Consider the following 16193-nt stretch of genomic DNA (forward strand, 5'->3'; position numbering starts at 1 on the left):
CAAATCTTATAAATCGCACTTGAAATATATAATAAATAATATAATAAATAAATAATAATAATAATAATAATAATAATATATATATATATATATATATATATATATATATATATATATATATATGCAATGTAGATGTAAGCAAAATCTTAATAGGTCAATATAACCCTTCTAATTAAATTATATATTACTGTGTTTCGTTAGTGACAAATTTGGGCAGAGGATAAATATTAGAAAAATTTCTGAAAATACAGTATGAAGCTGCACAATTACTAGAAATGTGTACCTTGGATATTAAACAATCTGCATACATGCAAATTTGTGGAAAAATTTCCAGCTCTGACTTTAGACCAATTCTGTATGGCCCATATACTGTATGTATTTAACTGTTTTAAAAAATGACTATCGTTTTGCTAGATAAGACCCTTATTCCTTGGCTTGAATCATGTAGAGCCCTTTGAAGCTGCATTGAAACTGCTTTTTGGACCTTCAACCCATTGATCCCCATAGAAGTCCACTATATGGAGAAAATCCTGGAATGTTTTCCTCAAAAAAAAATACATATATACACAAACAAATGCACAACATGGAGTCATCTGCACTTTTATTATCTTACTCTTTCTTCATCAAACAAACATTTTCTTCTCGTACTCACATAAATAGGCTATAGAATTTAAAACATAATATAGGCACAACCACAAACGTGTCTTTATATTAGTAAAGTCCACTAATCACCTTCTCAAGAGTTACAAGGGTGGGTGACAAGAACAAGTCCGGTTCAAATTCCACCCCAGAATATGCAGAAATGAATATGTAAAGCTATAAGCAAGCGCAGCCGCACTGTGAAATCACCGGGTAGTGCGCGCGGATCCACACGCAGCGTTTAGGCGCGCGCGAGCCCTGCTGATGGCAGTGCCACCGGAGGAGCGTGACGCTCACGGACTGCACCGGTTTACAAAACATCCCCTCCGGTAAAGAGCACGAGCGTTCGGCGGAGCACTGTCCCTCTCGAACGTATCGCGGCCAGAATCGCACGCCCAGATCTTTCCACACCGACAGCACCGGGCACCGGGTGTACGACCACAACCACCGGCGCACCCTGCGCTCCGTTTTCGCTGCCGCCTTGAGACCTGACAAATCCAGCTGCTGGAACTCATTGGGAATTGCTCCGGCGAGACTAATCTCGTCCTCTCGCGTGATTTCGGACCCGTTACCTGGAGTCGGTGAACCGATTGAGGAGAGAACGGGGTCAAAACTGCTGCCGAGTTTCCTCCGGAGCAATCGAGGGGCTAAATCCTTCTCTCCCGGTTCCACCGCGGGGTCAGGGTCCTCGTGCAGGTCCGGTACCGGCAGGTGGTCGCTAGGCGACGGGCGCACGCGCAGCTGAAGCTGAGTTAGCGCTAGGTGAACGGTGACGGACACACAGAGCACGAGTGCAGGAGACGCCTTCATTTCCATTCAGTACACGAAAAGTTAAATGTCTTATTTAAGTATTTGAAGTGTAAAGTTTATCAAACAAAACTTGTTTTGAATCGCAGTTCTTGGTCAGGCTATAAAAAGCTTGTGAGGAATAAATCATCCAAAACTGGTTCAACGCTCCCTGTATCCCACAAACTACATTTCACCGACAGGTAATTCACTTTTAAACAGGCTAGAGACCTTTTAATGTTAGGCTGTGTGCTCATGTTTGGAAAGTGAAGCCTGTCTCCCTCTATATGGAGCTTTTTCTGTGGAGACGCCAAGCGCGTCATGAGTTGCGCGCTGTACATCAGTGTCGCCCCGCGGGCTTCAGCTCAATGTGTCACCCGTCACAACTACAACACCCTCCCACAGGTGAGCTGACACCCATGAACGACACAATTAACCCTTTAACTGTCACTGTCCGCTCTGTGGGACGCCTAAGTTTACTATATGGTCGTGATTTAACGGTAAAAGACTGTAAAAATGCAACAGTAAATACCTATTAATTGGTTAGTGGTAAGGTCCCCTACAGGCTACAGTGAGAAATTGTACAGAATTGTAAGAAACAGTTTCTGGAAGTGAAAAAGAAGGTATAATTTACAGTGGAAAACCCCAAATTCCTTGCATTACATTTCACATTTGATGTTTTTTCGTTTCTACTTATTTTTTTCTTACTAAATATGTTTATTAGGGTTGTATGTTGACAAATTAATGTTTATTGCAATATTATCATGTGTGTTACCATTATGGTATTTAATATTTGTGTGAGTGCATTGTGGACCTTCCATATGTGATCCTGGATCACAAAACCAGTCATAAGGGTCAATTTTTCAAAATTGAGATTTATACATCATCTGAAAGCTGAATAAATAAATAGGACAATATTTGGTCGAGATACCACTATTTTAAAACCTGGATTCTGAGTGTGCAAAAAAATCAAAATATTGGGAAAATCACCTTTAAAGTTGTCCAAATAAAGTTCTTAGCAATGCATATTACTAATGAAAAATTAAGTTTTGATACATTTACAGTAGGAATTTTACAAAATATCTTCATGGAACATGATCTTTACTTAATTTCCTAATGATTTTTGGCATAAAAGAAAAATCAATAATTTTGACCCATACAATGTATTTGTGGCTATTGCTACAAAATATACCCCAGCGACTTGAGACTGGTTTTGTGGTCCAGGGTCACATATTAGTATTTTTTCTCTCAGCTTGTGGAAAAGCTATTTGTGATGGCTTTGGTTCCCCATCGCCTGCTTTTGGTGGTTATCAGTGTATTACAAAGGTACTAAACCGATTTCAGCACTTTAGTAGGTTGGTATATTAGTATTACACTCTTAAAAATAAAGGTGCTTTAAAAGGTTCTTCACAGCGATGCCATAGAAGAACCATTTTTGGTTGTACAAAGAGCCATTCAGTCTAAGGTTTTTAAAGGACCATCTCTTTTTTACCTTTTTATAATCTGAAGAACCTTCTTTCGCCACAAAGAACCTTTAGTGAAACAGAAAGGTGCTTCAGATGTTAAAGGTTTTTTATGGAACCATTTAGACAAAAAAGGTTCTTCTATGGCATTGTGAAGCACCTTTATTTTTAAGAGTGTATATTAGTTAATGAAATTGTGGTATTTAAATGTAAATTTAAGTTAAATCTGTAAAACCTGAAATGTTGCTACTATATTTTTTACGATAAAATTCTGGCAATCACAGCTGCCAGTTTTTTACTGTAAAATTTACTGTTTTGTTTTGTTTTGTTTTACAATGTATATTCTTTTTCTCCCTGTGTTATTAAAATGTTATATTATAATATTAAAATGTTTATTATATGCTGTTATTTTCTAAATTACTTTTATTTATTAATATACAGTAATGGGCAGGTTTAGCTCTTAACCATTTAATAAATGAACTATTTGATAAATAATTATTCAATAATATTAACAATATTTAATAATAATTATATTAATAATATCTAATAATTTAATAAATAAATTATTACATTTGGTGTATGTTTAATGAATTTATAGTATTGTTTAATACATTTTAGTATGTTTTATAATACATCTTTCTATTATTCACTATTACTTTTATTTTAACATTTTACATTTTTATTTTAATTTCAGGTTAATTTATAATAATTATATATTATTTATAATTTAATTTATTTAATTTATATTATTTGCAACACTTTTTGCATCTCCTTTAGTTTCTCAGAGACAGTTTGTATTAGAAAAGTTTGTATTAGAAAAAATTTTAATACAATAAAGCCACATCTGTCAGCTATTTTATTTGTGCACAGACAGGGTCTTCTATAAGATAAATTGGCTGTATAAAATCAAAGAATAGTAAATGGAAAAACATTCTCAAGTAACAAGTACACTGTAAAAAACAATTTGTTGAATCAAATTAAAATAATTTGTTACCCTGCTGCCTTAAAATTTTAAGTTCAGTCAACTCAAAAAAAGTTTATTCAGCTTGAAATGTTAAATTATACTAAGTGACAACTTAGATATTTGAGTTGAATCAACTTAAAATTTTAAGGAAGCTGGGTTACTTACCCATTTGTTAAGTTTAGCAAACACAAATATCTAAGTTGTTACTTAGTACAACTGAACATTTCAAGTTGATTAAACTTATTTGGGTTGACTGAACTTAAAATTTTAAGGCAGCAGGGTAACAAATTATTTTAAGCTGACTTAACAAATTGTGTTTTTTATTTTTTTAGAGTGTAGGTTTTTAACCTATTCACTTAAATAAAAAGGAGAGATACCTACTGAATTTTAATTGGTTCATTATTAATCCATAAATTACAATTCTGTAATGTTATATCAAGCCTTTAAATCAATGTTGTGGTAAGGGACAGCATGTTTTGATGGTTGCAACAAAGGATGAGGGGCTAATAGAGCATGTGCAGTATGAATATCATCACTGTAGCTTGGACTCAGAACCGCATTCTTCCCAGATAGTCCTGAAAATTTACTGGTGTGAGTTCGGTTATAGAATACGGTTGTCACACCCGTAAATAACCGCACTGTGTGTGAACGTAATCGTAACAAGGACTCAAATACGGTACTGACAACCGTATTCTGCTGCTGTGTGAATGTGGCCTTAGATTCCCTATAGAATCTGGATCATGAGACATTATAAAAGGTTTGGACGTAGACTGTCTACGTGACAGCGTACAGATACATGGCCTTCAAGTTGACACTTTGTCACACATTGAATGAATGACGCATTTTATCACTTTAAATTAATCAATTAGCTCACTGCTCAACCTCTGACCTATAACGAGCACTGAGTTTATGCCTTAAGGATCTACGTCACTGACACCCCCTTAAAACATCCGCTCACACAAACGATAAACACATGCACAAACACACACACCTCACCCACGCCTTTTAATAAATCTAATCATCAGGTCAAGCATGACGGGGCAACCACCAGTGAGGTGAAGCTTGAGCTCCTAGACCAAAACAACACAACCATGCAGAAATATATGCAAATATACATGCAAACATTTTATGTTCATTCCTTTACTCTGAGGTAATACTTATTAGACATTATTTGAAATGCTTTATTCACTTGTATCCCCAAAGAAGCTTTCACTGAACAGTAAAAAAAGATAAATTTTATTTATTTCTCACTATAAAGAAACTTTTCTGCAACTTAAAATTTCCATGGATGTTAAAGAATGTATCAATGGCAATAAAGAACCTTTTTTTTTATGATATATGCATATACAAACTAATGGTTGATTGAATTACTCATGACATTACAACATTTATTAAATTATGCTTGTTTTAATATGTTCTACAAACTATAACGTCTTCTAAAAATAGTTGTCATTAATACAATTTGTTTTATAGATTTTATTAATATACAGTGATGGTCAGGTTCAGCTCTGACAGGGTTAGTTTCAACTGAACTATTTAATACATTTATTGAAAATTGATGAATTATTTAATCAATAAAATAATAATCAATAATAAAAAAATAATATGAATATCTATTATAACAGTAATAATATTTAAGAATTTCTTAGATTATATGTTTGTAATAAGTTTCATTGATTAGTTTATACAATATTAGCAATATTAGTATTGGTTAATATATTTATAATATTTTTATACTATATTTTGTATTTTTATTATGTATTCATCCCCTTTTTTCTTTTTTAATTTAATGGTTAATTTTAACCATTTGGTTATAAATAGTGCTGTCAAAATAATTGCGATTAATCGCATACAGAGTAAAAGTTTGAGTTTGGCTAATATGTGTGTGTACTGTGTGTAATTATTATGTATATATAAATACAAACACCTTCATGTATATATTTAAGAAATATTTACAAGTATATGTAATTATTATAATTTGTATATAATTTATTTTATATATAAATAAAAAAATATATTTAAAATAGTTCTCTTAAATATATACATTAGTTTGTGTGTATTTATATATACATAATAATTACACGCAGCACACACACATATATTAGGGAAACTCAAACTTTTATTTTGTATGCGATTAGTCACGATTAAACACGATTAATCATTTGACAGCCCTATAAATAATGCTAAAAATTTAGTTGCATAGACCAATAATGCTGACAAATGTGTTTGTTTAGGTTTTTCAAGCATCTATTTAGGACTCATTTGACATTTATCAAATGGAAAAAGATTTCATCTAATCTAACTGCCTGTAAACAAACTTTAGCAACATGACAACAACAGCAGCATAACCTCAAATACTCTGATATGTTGTTTTACTAATGAAGAGAGTTTGTTTTCTCTATTTTTCCTAATGTGTGATGCTGTGAATGTGAGAGGCCAGCTGTCTGACACAGGTTAGAGGATGGCGGGAAATGAAGGCGTGTGTTTGGCCCTGCGGGGCTGTTCCCAACAGTAATGACGCAGGTGTGAGGGGTTTGTGTCCGAGGGTAAAGCCGGCAGCTCATATCTGTCCTTTGATATTAATGTGCACCGAAAACAATGTGTAGCCTCACTGCACATAGAGCGGCTAAGATAAAGTTACCTCTGCTTGACATTATTAGTGTCAGTGGCTTACACATACACACAAGTCAGTGAACTTGAAATTTGCCTTTTATTTGACTGGCTTTGATTTTGTGTGTTTTATTAAGCATGTGTTTAACTGTATTTTACTACAATAATCTGAGTGGTCAAGGTCACACTGACATGCGTTAGTCGTCACTTTTTCTGGTTTGTTTAAATTTGTGTATCAACCTTATTTTTTAACGTGGAAGTTAGATAATGGACAAGATTTCCGGTTTATTAGCCACTATAGAGAAATAACGAGAAGAATAACAATGTGCAGTAAACAGTACTACAATTGTACTACAAATTAGTGTTTTCATAATTAAGATAATACATTAAAATAATATTTTATCAAATAAAACAAGCTGTTTTGTGCAGCTAAAAATAGCTGGATGTGGATGAGACTGGAAGCCAGACCCATAAAATGTACAAATGGCCACGCCCACTCTTAGAAAAGTTATAAATTCTTTGTTGCTTACAACAAACTATTTAACATTATAATACAATTCTCTAAACACACATTGATCTGTTGTATGGGGTAAGTTGTCTTAAAGAGACGCTGACACTGCTTTAAAAAAAAATGAAATACAAGTAAACAAGGCACTTTATAGAACATATGTATTAATTTATATATTGGATGCTTTGCTAAATTTAATCAGTAAAACAGTTATAATACAATACGTCACATATATGAAACAAATATGTCATGACTTGCAATTAATTCATATTATTATTATTATTATTTTGTTGCAGTATTATTTTGTACATTAGGGTAAACGGAAATTGAATAATAATTATAATAATAATAATAATATAGAAATAAAATCAAAGGGTAAAGTTAGATAAAAAACATTACAATATTTACAAATAGTAGCCAAACAAATTTAAAGCTTTCTTATTTTTCAGACAAATTGTTTGTTAAAATTGTTTTAGATATTGCTGAACTTGTGTGTTTAAAAGCTTACATTTTGTTTTTGTTTGTATTGGTTCTATTTTTTTTTTTTTTCATTTAATGATAATTATAATAATAATAATAACAATAATAATGATAATAGTAAATTAGAAAAAATAGGATAAAGTTAGATAAACATTAAAATATGTACAGATAGTAGCCTAATACATTTTAAAGCTTTTTTATTTTTTAGACAAATTGTTTTTTCAAATAGTTTTTAGATGTTGTTGAAATGTATTTAAAAATTAAAAAATGTTATTTATTTATTTATTTTTATTTTTTGTATTTGTTGTATTTTTCCATTTAATTACCACTGGGGATACATTAGGATAAATAAAAATACTATAATAATAATAATAACAATAATAATAATAATAATAATAATAATAATAATATTTAAAAAAAGAAAGAAAAAATGTAGGTAAAAACAATAAAATATTTACAAATATTAGCCTAACAAATTTTAAAGCTGTCTTATTTTTCAGACAAATAGTTTTTAGATGTTGTTGAAATTGTGTTTAAAATTTATTTATTTATTTATTTATTTATTGTATTTGTTGTATTTTTCCATTTAATTGCCAATGGGGGTACATTAGGATAAATAATAAATAATAATAATAATAATAAAATTAATAATAATAACAACAATAATATTTTTAAAAAAGAAAGAAAAAATTGTGTAAAAACATTAAAATATTTACAAATATAGGCCTAACAAATTTTAAAGGTTTCTTATTTTTTAGACAAATCGTTTTTTTTTTCAAATAGTTTTTAGATGTTATTGAAAATGTGTGTTTAAAATGTAATTATTTATTATTATTATTATTATTATTTTGTATTTGTTGTATTTTTCTATTTAATTACCACTTAATTACTACATTAGGATAAATAAAAAAAATACTATAATAATAATAATAATAATAATAATAATATAGAAAACATCAAAGGATAAAGTTGGGTAAAACATTATATATTTAGGCTACAAAATGTAGCCTGACAAATTTTAAAGCTTTCTTATTTTTTAGACAAATTATTTGTTCACATTGTTTTTAGATGTTGTTGAACTTTTGTGTTTAAAATTACAGTTTTCGTTTTTGTTTTTGTTTGTATTGGTTGTGTTTTTCAATTTAAAGACGCTCGGAGCGCGTGTACGCTGGCCACGCCTCCTCATCAGCTGACAGCGCGCGTGACACACAGTGCTCTACTGACTTCCTACCGAACAGAGGCGCGGACTGCATCGGAGTAAAAGTATGTAAATTAACGGTAAGTGCGTTTATGAAAATACAGCCGATGATCATATGTTTGTCATAATACGGTATCTGTAAGATGAATGAATGAAAGAAAAGTTCGATCCGTACTTCCGGTGTGTTTGTTTACCTTCTGCTGCATCAATGTAACAGTGTAAACGCACTGCTTGTTGTTTTAAAAACAGTGCCATTATGTGCTACTTAATTATTAAATAACAAAAATAACAACAACGCAGGAGTCGACAGATCTACTTGTCCGTATAAACTTAGTTTCTTTACCAGGAAAAATTGTTTGACAGTGCAAAGTTAAACTACAGTATGTCATAAAAAGACATAAAATGTGTTCGAAAGGGCAATGATTGTTCGGTCATTGTATTTGACCGAGGTCAAGATAGTCAATTTGTATAGCACTGTTAAGAAAACATAAAAAAGTACATAAAAAGTGCTCGTTAATGACGTTGTCATACATAAAATACAATTATATAATAGTGTCAAAGGGAAGTGTGCATCTTGTAAGTTTTATTTTTAAACTTATGGAAGTATTTTTATATTTCACATGTGGTTTGTGTGAGTTTCATTGTCCGATTAATAAACCAAGATGATTTGGGAGACCATACATTACTGCATTGCATCAATTAAGTTGTCATACAAACATCCATTAAAAACAAAACATGATTATTATGTAAGTATTTTCTGTTTTTATGTGGTACGTATGTGTTATAATCAAATCAGAATGGTCCGCTACAAAGACCTGATATTTCTGGTTTCTTTTCAGAGGGTGTTTTTAAGTGCAGGGGTGGGAATTCGGAAGAGATGCCGTCCAATAAGAGTGTTTCGGATGCCCCAATCACACAGTTTGTAAACTGTAGGATACTGAAGGACCACAGGCTGCATTGGTAACATATGATAACACACCTGTGATTTCTTTATAGTTATAATTGATCATTTTGTTACCTTAAGAAGTTTGTTGTACACAGTACAAATTTACATGCGTAAACATATTAGACATATTAGACTGGCCTTTACAATCTCAGCAACTACTGTGTTAGATGTTGGATAATATAAGTGTGTTTATTAATGACTTGCTTATTAATGAAAAGCTGGTTAAAACATTATGAGTTATAATTGACCCCTGATGAAATCTGCACAATTTCTACAGTGATTGTGAGGGGAAATCTCTGTGTTTGTAGGGAAGACCTTTGGGTTCGTGACGGCAAGATTTTGAACCCAGAGAAGCTGTTCTTCGATGAGGAGGGTTTTGCGGATCACAAAGTTGACTGCGGGAGTAAAATCATTGCACCTGGATTCATAGATGTACAGATAAATGGTAAACAAGAACATAAGACTAATGTAAAAGTACACAGTGGGTTGACATTGTTACATTCACCAGTTTGTGTAAAAGTCTCTGTACTCATACTGATATCTTGTAGTGATAAGCTTTTCCCCTCTTTACCTATTCATAGGTGGATATGGCATGGACTTCTCCCAGGCCAGCAGTGACATTAGAGGAGGCGTGGCTTTAGTGGCCAAAAAGATTCTAGAACATGGCGTCACTTCCTTCTGCCCCACCCTTGTCACGTCTCCACCGGAAATATACCATAAGGTACACCTAGCACCAGGAATTAATGTGTTGGTATTGTGTTCTTGTGCTCAAGGTTGCATTTATTTGATAAAAAAAAATTGTTTTGTGTCCAAGGCTGTATTCATTTGATCTAAAATCCAGTAAAAATAATAATACTTGTGAGCAGGTCTTCATGTATTTGATTAGAAATACAGTAAAAACAGTAATATTGTGACAAGGGCTGCATTTACTTGATCAAAAACATAGTAAAACAATAATAAAAAATACAGTAAAAAAAATTAAGACTGTGAGCAAGTCTTTATGTATTTGATCAAAAATACAGTAAAACAGTAATATTATGATGAGGGCTGCATTTTTTAAAATCAGAAAACAGTAATATTGTAAACAGGGCTGTATTTATTTGATCAAAAACACAGTAAAAAATAATAATATTATGACCAAGACTGCATTTATTTGATCGGTGATGCAGTAAAAAGAGTAATATTGTGACCAGGGAAATACACTAAACTGAAATACAGTAAAATAGTATTGTTGCGAGCAAGTCTGCATGTATTTGATCAGAAATACAGTAAAAATAGTAATATTGTGACCAAGTCTGCATGTATTTTATCAAAAATACAGTAAAAACAATAATATTGTGACAAGGGCTGCATTTATTGATCAAAAATACAGTAAAATAGTAATATTGTAACCAAGGCTGCATGTATTTGTACATTTTGTACTAGGAATATGTCTTATTTTAAACATACATATTACTATTTTTACTGTATTTCTGATCAAATACAGGCAGCCTTGCTCACAATATTACTGTTTTACTGTATTTTTGATCAGTTAAATTCAGCTCAACACCGTATTACTATTTTTACTGTATATTTGATCAAACAAATGCAGCCATGGTCACAATATTACTGTTTTTATTGTATTTTTGATCAAATATATGCAGCCATAGTCTCATTTATTACTGTATTACTGTATTATTACTATGTTCTTATCTTATCTGCATGTTTTTAATGAGAAATACAGTAAAAATAATAATATTGTGACCAGGGCTGCATTTATTTGATCAAAACTAATATTGTGAAATACTTTAAAATTTAAATATTTTCTATTTGAATATATTTTAAAATAATTTATTCCTGTGATAACAAAGCTGAATTTTCAGCATCATTTTTTTAGTCTTCAGTGTCACATGATCCTTAATAAATCATTCTGATTTGCTGATTTGTTGCTCATTTCTTAATATTATCAGTTTTGCGAACAGTCATGCGGCTTAATTTTTTAGCATTAGTAATGTTGCTGTCTTTCTCTCAACAGGTTATCCCTGAGCTTAAAGTTCAGGATGGAGGACCTGAAGGGGCAGGAGTTTTAGGTAAGATGTACACAGACATAGTGTGCTCTGTGCAAACAAAATAAATAGACATTATTTACTTTATTATACTTACATACTATTATATACTATTTACTTTATATAAACATTAACTGAAAGTACAATATAAAAACACATCTTACTTTTATTTAGTTTAACTTTATGTAGTAAAATAACTAAAATAAAAATGAATGAATAGATTTTAAAAACTAAGAAAATGACAAAAACAGGCAATAAAATTAGTAGAACTCGAAAAATGGAAAATATAAAAATACAAACTTATTCAAAATATTGATTAAAAAACTGTAATAGTATCTTGATTATATATATAAAACGTGTTGACATTAATTGTGTTGATGTTTTATTGTATATTTTACTGCAAAAGGATTTTTTTTAAATGATTTTACTCCCATTTATTTCAGGTATTCATCTGGAGGGGCCCTTCATCAGTGAAGAGAAGAGAGGCGCACACCCTCCTAAGTTCCTCCGCACTTTTAAAGCGGGGGGCGTGGCCGACCTGATGGAGACCTATGGCAGCCTGGACAATGTCGCTATGGTAACCCTTGCACCAGAACTTGCCAATAGCGCCGCAGCAATCCGTGAACTCTCAGGAAGAGGCATAGCTGTGTCACTTGGTGCGTATGCAATTTATTATTTCTAATACATTTCTCAATTGGCTGAGCATTTCTAAAATGTTTCTCTCTCCAGGTCACTCTACGGCTGATCTCTCTCAGGCTGAAGAGGCTGTGAAGAATGGAGCCATATTCATTACACACTTATTTAATGCCATGTTGCCTGTTAGTATCACACAATCACACACACACATTAATACAAAGGCATACACACACGTATGCAAATTTAGTAATTAACAATTATTTGCATTAGATAACATACTTTTTATGCACAAGTTTATGCACACATATGTATGTTTAAAATGGAAATATACTAAAAACAATAATATTGTGACCAGGGCTGCATTTATTTGATCAAAAATACCGTAAAATAATAATATTGTAACCAGGGCTGTATTTATTTGATCCGAAATACAGTAAAATAGTAATACTGTGACCAAGGCTTCATTTATTTTATCAAATATACAGTAAAAATAGTACTGTTGTGACTATGGCTTCATTTATTTGAAGAAATATACAGTTAAAATAGTACTGTTGTGACTATGGCTGCATTTATTTAATCAGCAATACTGTAAAAATAGTAATATACATACATATGTACGTTTAAAATAAGACAAATAATAATAATCTTAAATCAAAGGCTAAACATGATTATTTTTCTGGCCCCATTGGCAGATATTTTTTGCTTGTTTTAATTTGGGTAATTTTTTCAGAAAACAAGGCATAATATCTTAAGTAATATTACTTGTCCAGTAGATCCGTAATCATTTTTAGATATTTATACTAGAAAAAAGACAAATATACTAAGGAAGAAAATTATTTTTTTGCAGTGCATGACCACTTATGCATACCAACACACCAGGTATTTAATATTCTGTTTTGTTATAGTTTCATCACCGGGATCCAGGCATTGTGGGATTGCTCACAAGTGATCACATCCCACCAGGTCAGACAGTTTACTACGGTATGATCGCAGATGGGATACACACACACCCTGCAGCGCTGCGTATCGCACACAGAGCTCATCCTGCAGGTACACACCCACACACCCACACATACAAATCTGTTCATAATACTGACCGTATAATGCATTTCAAAACATTTTAAAGCATGCATCCCTAGCAGATTTTCACAGTAATACAGTTAATCAGTGTGTAAGAATAGAGTATGTCTCTGTGTGTGTGTTTGTGTGTTTGTCAGGGTTGGTGTTGGTTACTGATGCTGTGACAGCGATGGGTCTCCCTCCTGGTCGACACACACTCGGACAGCAGCAGATAGACATCCAGGGGCTTCACGCTTATGTCGCAGGTCTGCTTTTAATGGTTTCTATTCAAGTATATTTCAAAATGTAATGTATTCCTGTCATGCAAAGCTGAATTTTCAGCATCTTTACTCTAGTCTTCAGTGTCACAAAATTCTTTGCTGCTTTAATATTTTAAAACCATTTTTTCAGGATTCCTAGATGAATAGAAAGTTCAAAAGAATAGCATTTATTTGAAATAAAAATGCCTTGATGTTAGTTTATTCATGATTTTAGGCACTACAACTTTAAGTGGCAGCATTGCGACCATGGACATGTGTGTGAGACACTTTAGAGAGGTGTCAGGTCAGTGTGTGTTTTTGTGTCTGATTACACTTGCATGTTCACTGACTGCATGTTATCCATTATAGGGCTGTGTGTGTCCATCATAGAGGTTTTATCCTGATGTGTGTGTGTGTGTAGGATGTACAGTAGAAGCTGCATTAGAAGCTGCATCGCTGCATCCTGCTCAGCTGCTGGGAATCAGTCACAGGAAGGGAACGCTGGAGTACGGCACCGATGCAGGTATGAACATATCTTTTTTTGACTTGTTTTAAAATTTGCATAGTCATTTGTAAAAGCTATAGTTGACCCAAAAATAAAAATATGCTAAAAATGTACTCACTCTCAGGCCATCCAAGATGTAGATGAGTTTGTTTCTTCATCAGAACAGATTTGGAGAAATTTAACATTACATCACTTGCTCACAAATGGATCCTCTGCAGTGAATGTGTGCCGTCAGAATGAGGGTCCAAACCGCTGATAAAGTTAAAATGCATTAATGATGGATTTGATTCCTACAAACCTGCAGTTTTTCACTTCACAAAACATTAATTGATGGACTGGAGTGGTGTGGATTACTTACTTACTTATTAGCTGTTTAGACTCTCATTCTGACGGCACCCATTTACTGCAGAGGATCCATTGCTGAATGGCTCAATTTCTTCAACTCTGTTACAATGAACAAACTCATCTACATTTTGGATGGCGTGAGGGCGAGCACATTTTCAGCAAATATTCATTTTTGGGTCAACAATTCCATTAAACTCATTCACAAGCAAGAAAAAGCTTATGCACATTTGATGTGTTGTTTAATAGCATATCACAGCATTGCCACTTTTGCCACTTTTTCCCTATGTCATCAAATGTAATCCTCTTTGATGGGCAGACATATTTATATTTGCACATTTTGAAGGTTATTAGCAGTTAAGACATCATTGTGTCCACTGGATAGATGATGTGTTCAAAATCAAGTGTTTTTGATATGAAATGCATCTAGTTATGTGTATTGTTTTGTAGATTTTGTAGTGCTTGATGACACACTGACAGTCAGGGAAACCTACATTGCTGGACAGCAGGTCTGGAAGAAGTGATGTCAGCTGGACGACTGTCTTCTGCTGCTGCTTTTCTCTCTTTGGACTTGAATCACCAAAAAGACACATTACTGCAAAATGTATTATTCTCTCTCATATCATTTCATTTTGTTGATTAATCCCTGAAAACTACTACGTATATATACAAGCTCTGATGACACTCATGCTCATGTACTGTAGCTGAAAGCATCTTGGGGCATTTCAAAAAGAGCCAGAATCATTTTTTATCAAATACTGTGTGTATGGATGTGTGTTGCTGTTCAACATAAATTTAACTTGTTCAAATATGAAAAACAAAAGTAAAATAACAATAACAACGGTCCAGTTATTTCATTAATAACCTATATAAAATATTGCTCCCAATCTGATGTGAAACTGGACAGTTTAACTAACCGATTTCAATAAAGTTTATATTCTGTTCTTTTTATTTGTTAACATTTTCAAGGTTTTATCTTTTTTTGTATCACTCAAATCTGAGAAAAAATCAATTGTGAGTTTGTATCATGCAATTCTGAGAAATAAAGTGAGAACTTCAAATTTCTATCATGCAATTCTGAGAGAAAAGTCAGAGTTTTTGTCTTGAAATTATGACTTTCTCATAATTTTGAGTTTATATCACTCAAATCTGAGGAAAAAAGTCAATTGCGAGTTTATATCACACAATCCTGAGAAAGTGAGAATTGCAAGTTTCTATCCTGCAATTCTGAGAAAAAAAGTCCAGAATTATGATGCGAGGTGCGAGGACACTGTTGGAATTGCTCTGTTTATTATTATTCCGTTCCAAAATGAATCGCATTTTTGAGGGCCTAAAAATGCTCGAAAACTCATGAAACTTTGTACACGCATCAGAACTGGAGAAAATTTACATCTGATATGGGTTTCAGAAGTGGGTGTGGCAAAAAGGCTTGATAGCGCCACCTATTCATTTTCAACAGAGTGCACCTCGAGGTACGCTTCACGTACATGTATGAAAATCGGTACATACATGTAACACACCAATACCCACAAAAACGTCTCCAGGTACGAAATCCAAATCCCTACAGGAAGTAAGTTCTTTTGATTTTGAAGTTTTGTGCTGATTTTGCTATTTTCAGGCGTCATTTTTTAACAAACTCCTCCTAGAGATTTATTCAGATCAACACCAAACTTGGTCAGCCTAATCTAAAGGCCTTTGTGATGTTAAATTGTGAAGATCTTGAGTTTTCGTTGAAGGGTGTGTCTGTGGCGG

General features: G+C 32.7%; 2 protein-coding genes across 3 annotated transcripts; one reads left to right on the top strand and one right to left on the bottom strand.

Moving 5' to 3' along the window:
• Positions 1-816: 816 nt before the first annotated feature.
• nog5 (noggin 5) lies at positions 817-1563 on the bottom strand. The gene has a single exon (XM_051101183.1). The coding sequence runs from the start codon at positions 1453-1455 to the stop codon at positions 817-819; it is 639 nt and encodes a 212-aa protein (XP_050957140.1). The 5' UTR covers positions 1456-1563.
• A 7053-nt stretch (positions 1564-8616) lies between these two features.
• amdhd2 (amidohydrolase domain containing 2) lies at positions 8617-15506 on the top strand. Of its 2 annotated transcripts, none has more exons than XM_051106461.1 (12): positions 8617-8728; positions 9488-9608; positions 9903-10039; positions 10176-10315; positions 11609-11663; positions 12083-12295; positions 12369-12457; positions 13181-13325; positions 13493-13600; positions 13830-13898; positions 14016-14117; positions 14892-15506. In XM_051106461.1, exons 2-12 carry the CDS (start codon positions 9526-9528, stop codon positions 14963-14965), a joined length of 1215 nt encoding a protein of 404 aa, XP_050962418.1. In that variant the 5' UTR covers positions 8617-8728; positions 9488-9525; the 3' UTR covers positions 14966-15506. The 2 variants fall into 2 exon arrangements, with proteins under 2 accessions (XP_050962418.1, XP_050962419.1); XM_051106462.1 differs by having other exon boundaries at positions 8631-8713.
• Positions 15507-16193: the final 687 nt, after the last annotated feature.

This window comes from Labeo rohita, chromosome 3 (assembly GCF_022985175.1).
Source record: "Labeo rohita strain BAU-BD-2019 chromosome 3, IGBB_LRoh.1.0, whole genome shotgun sequence".
NCBI lineage: Eukaryota > Metazoa > Chordata > Actinopteri > Cypriniformes > Cyprinidae > Labeo > Labeo rohita.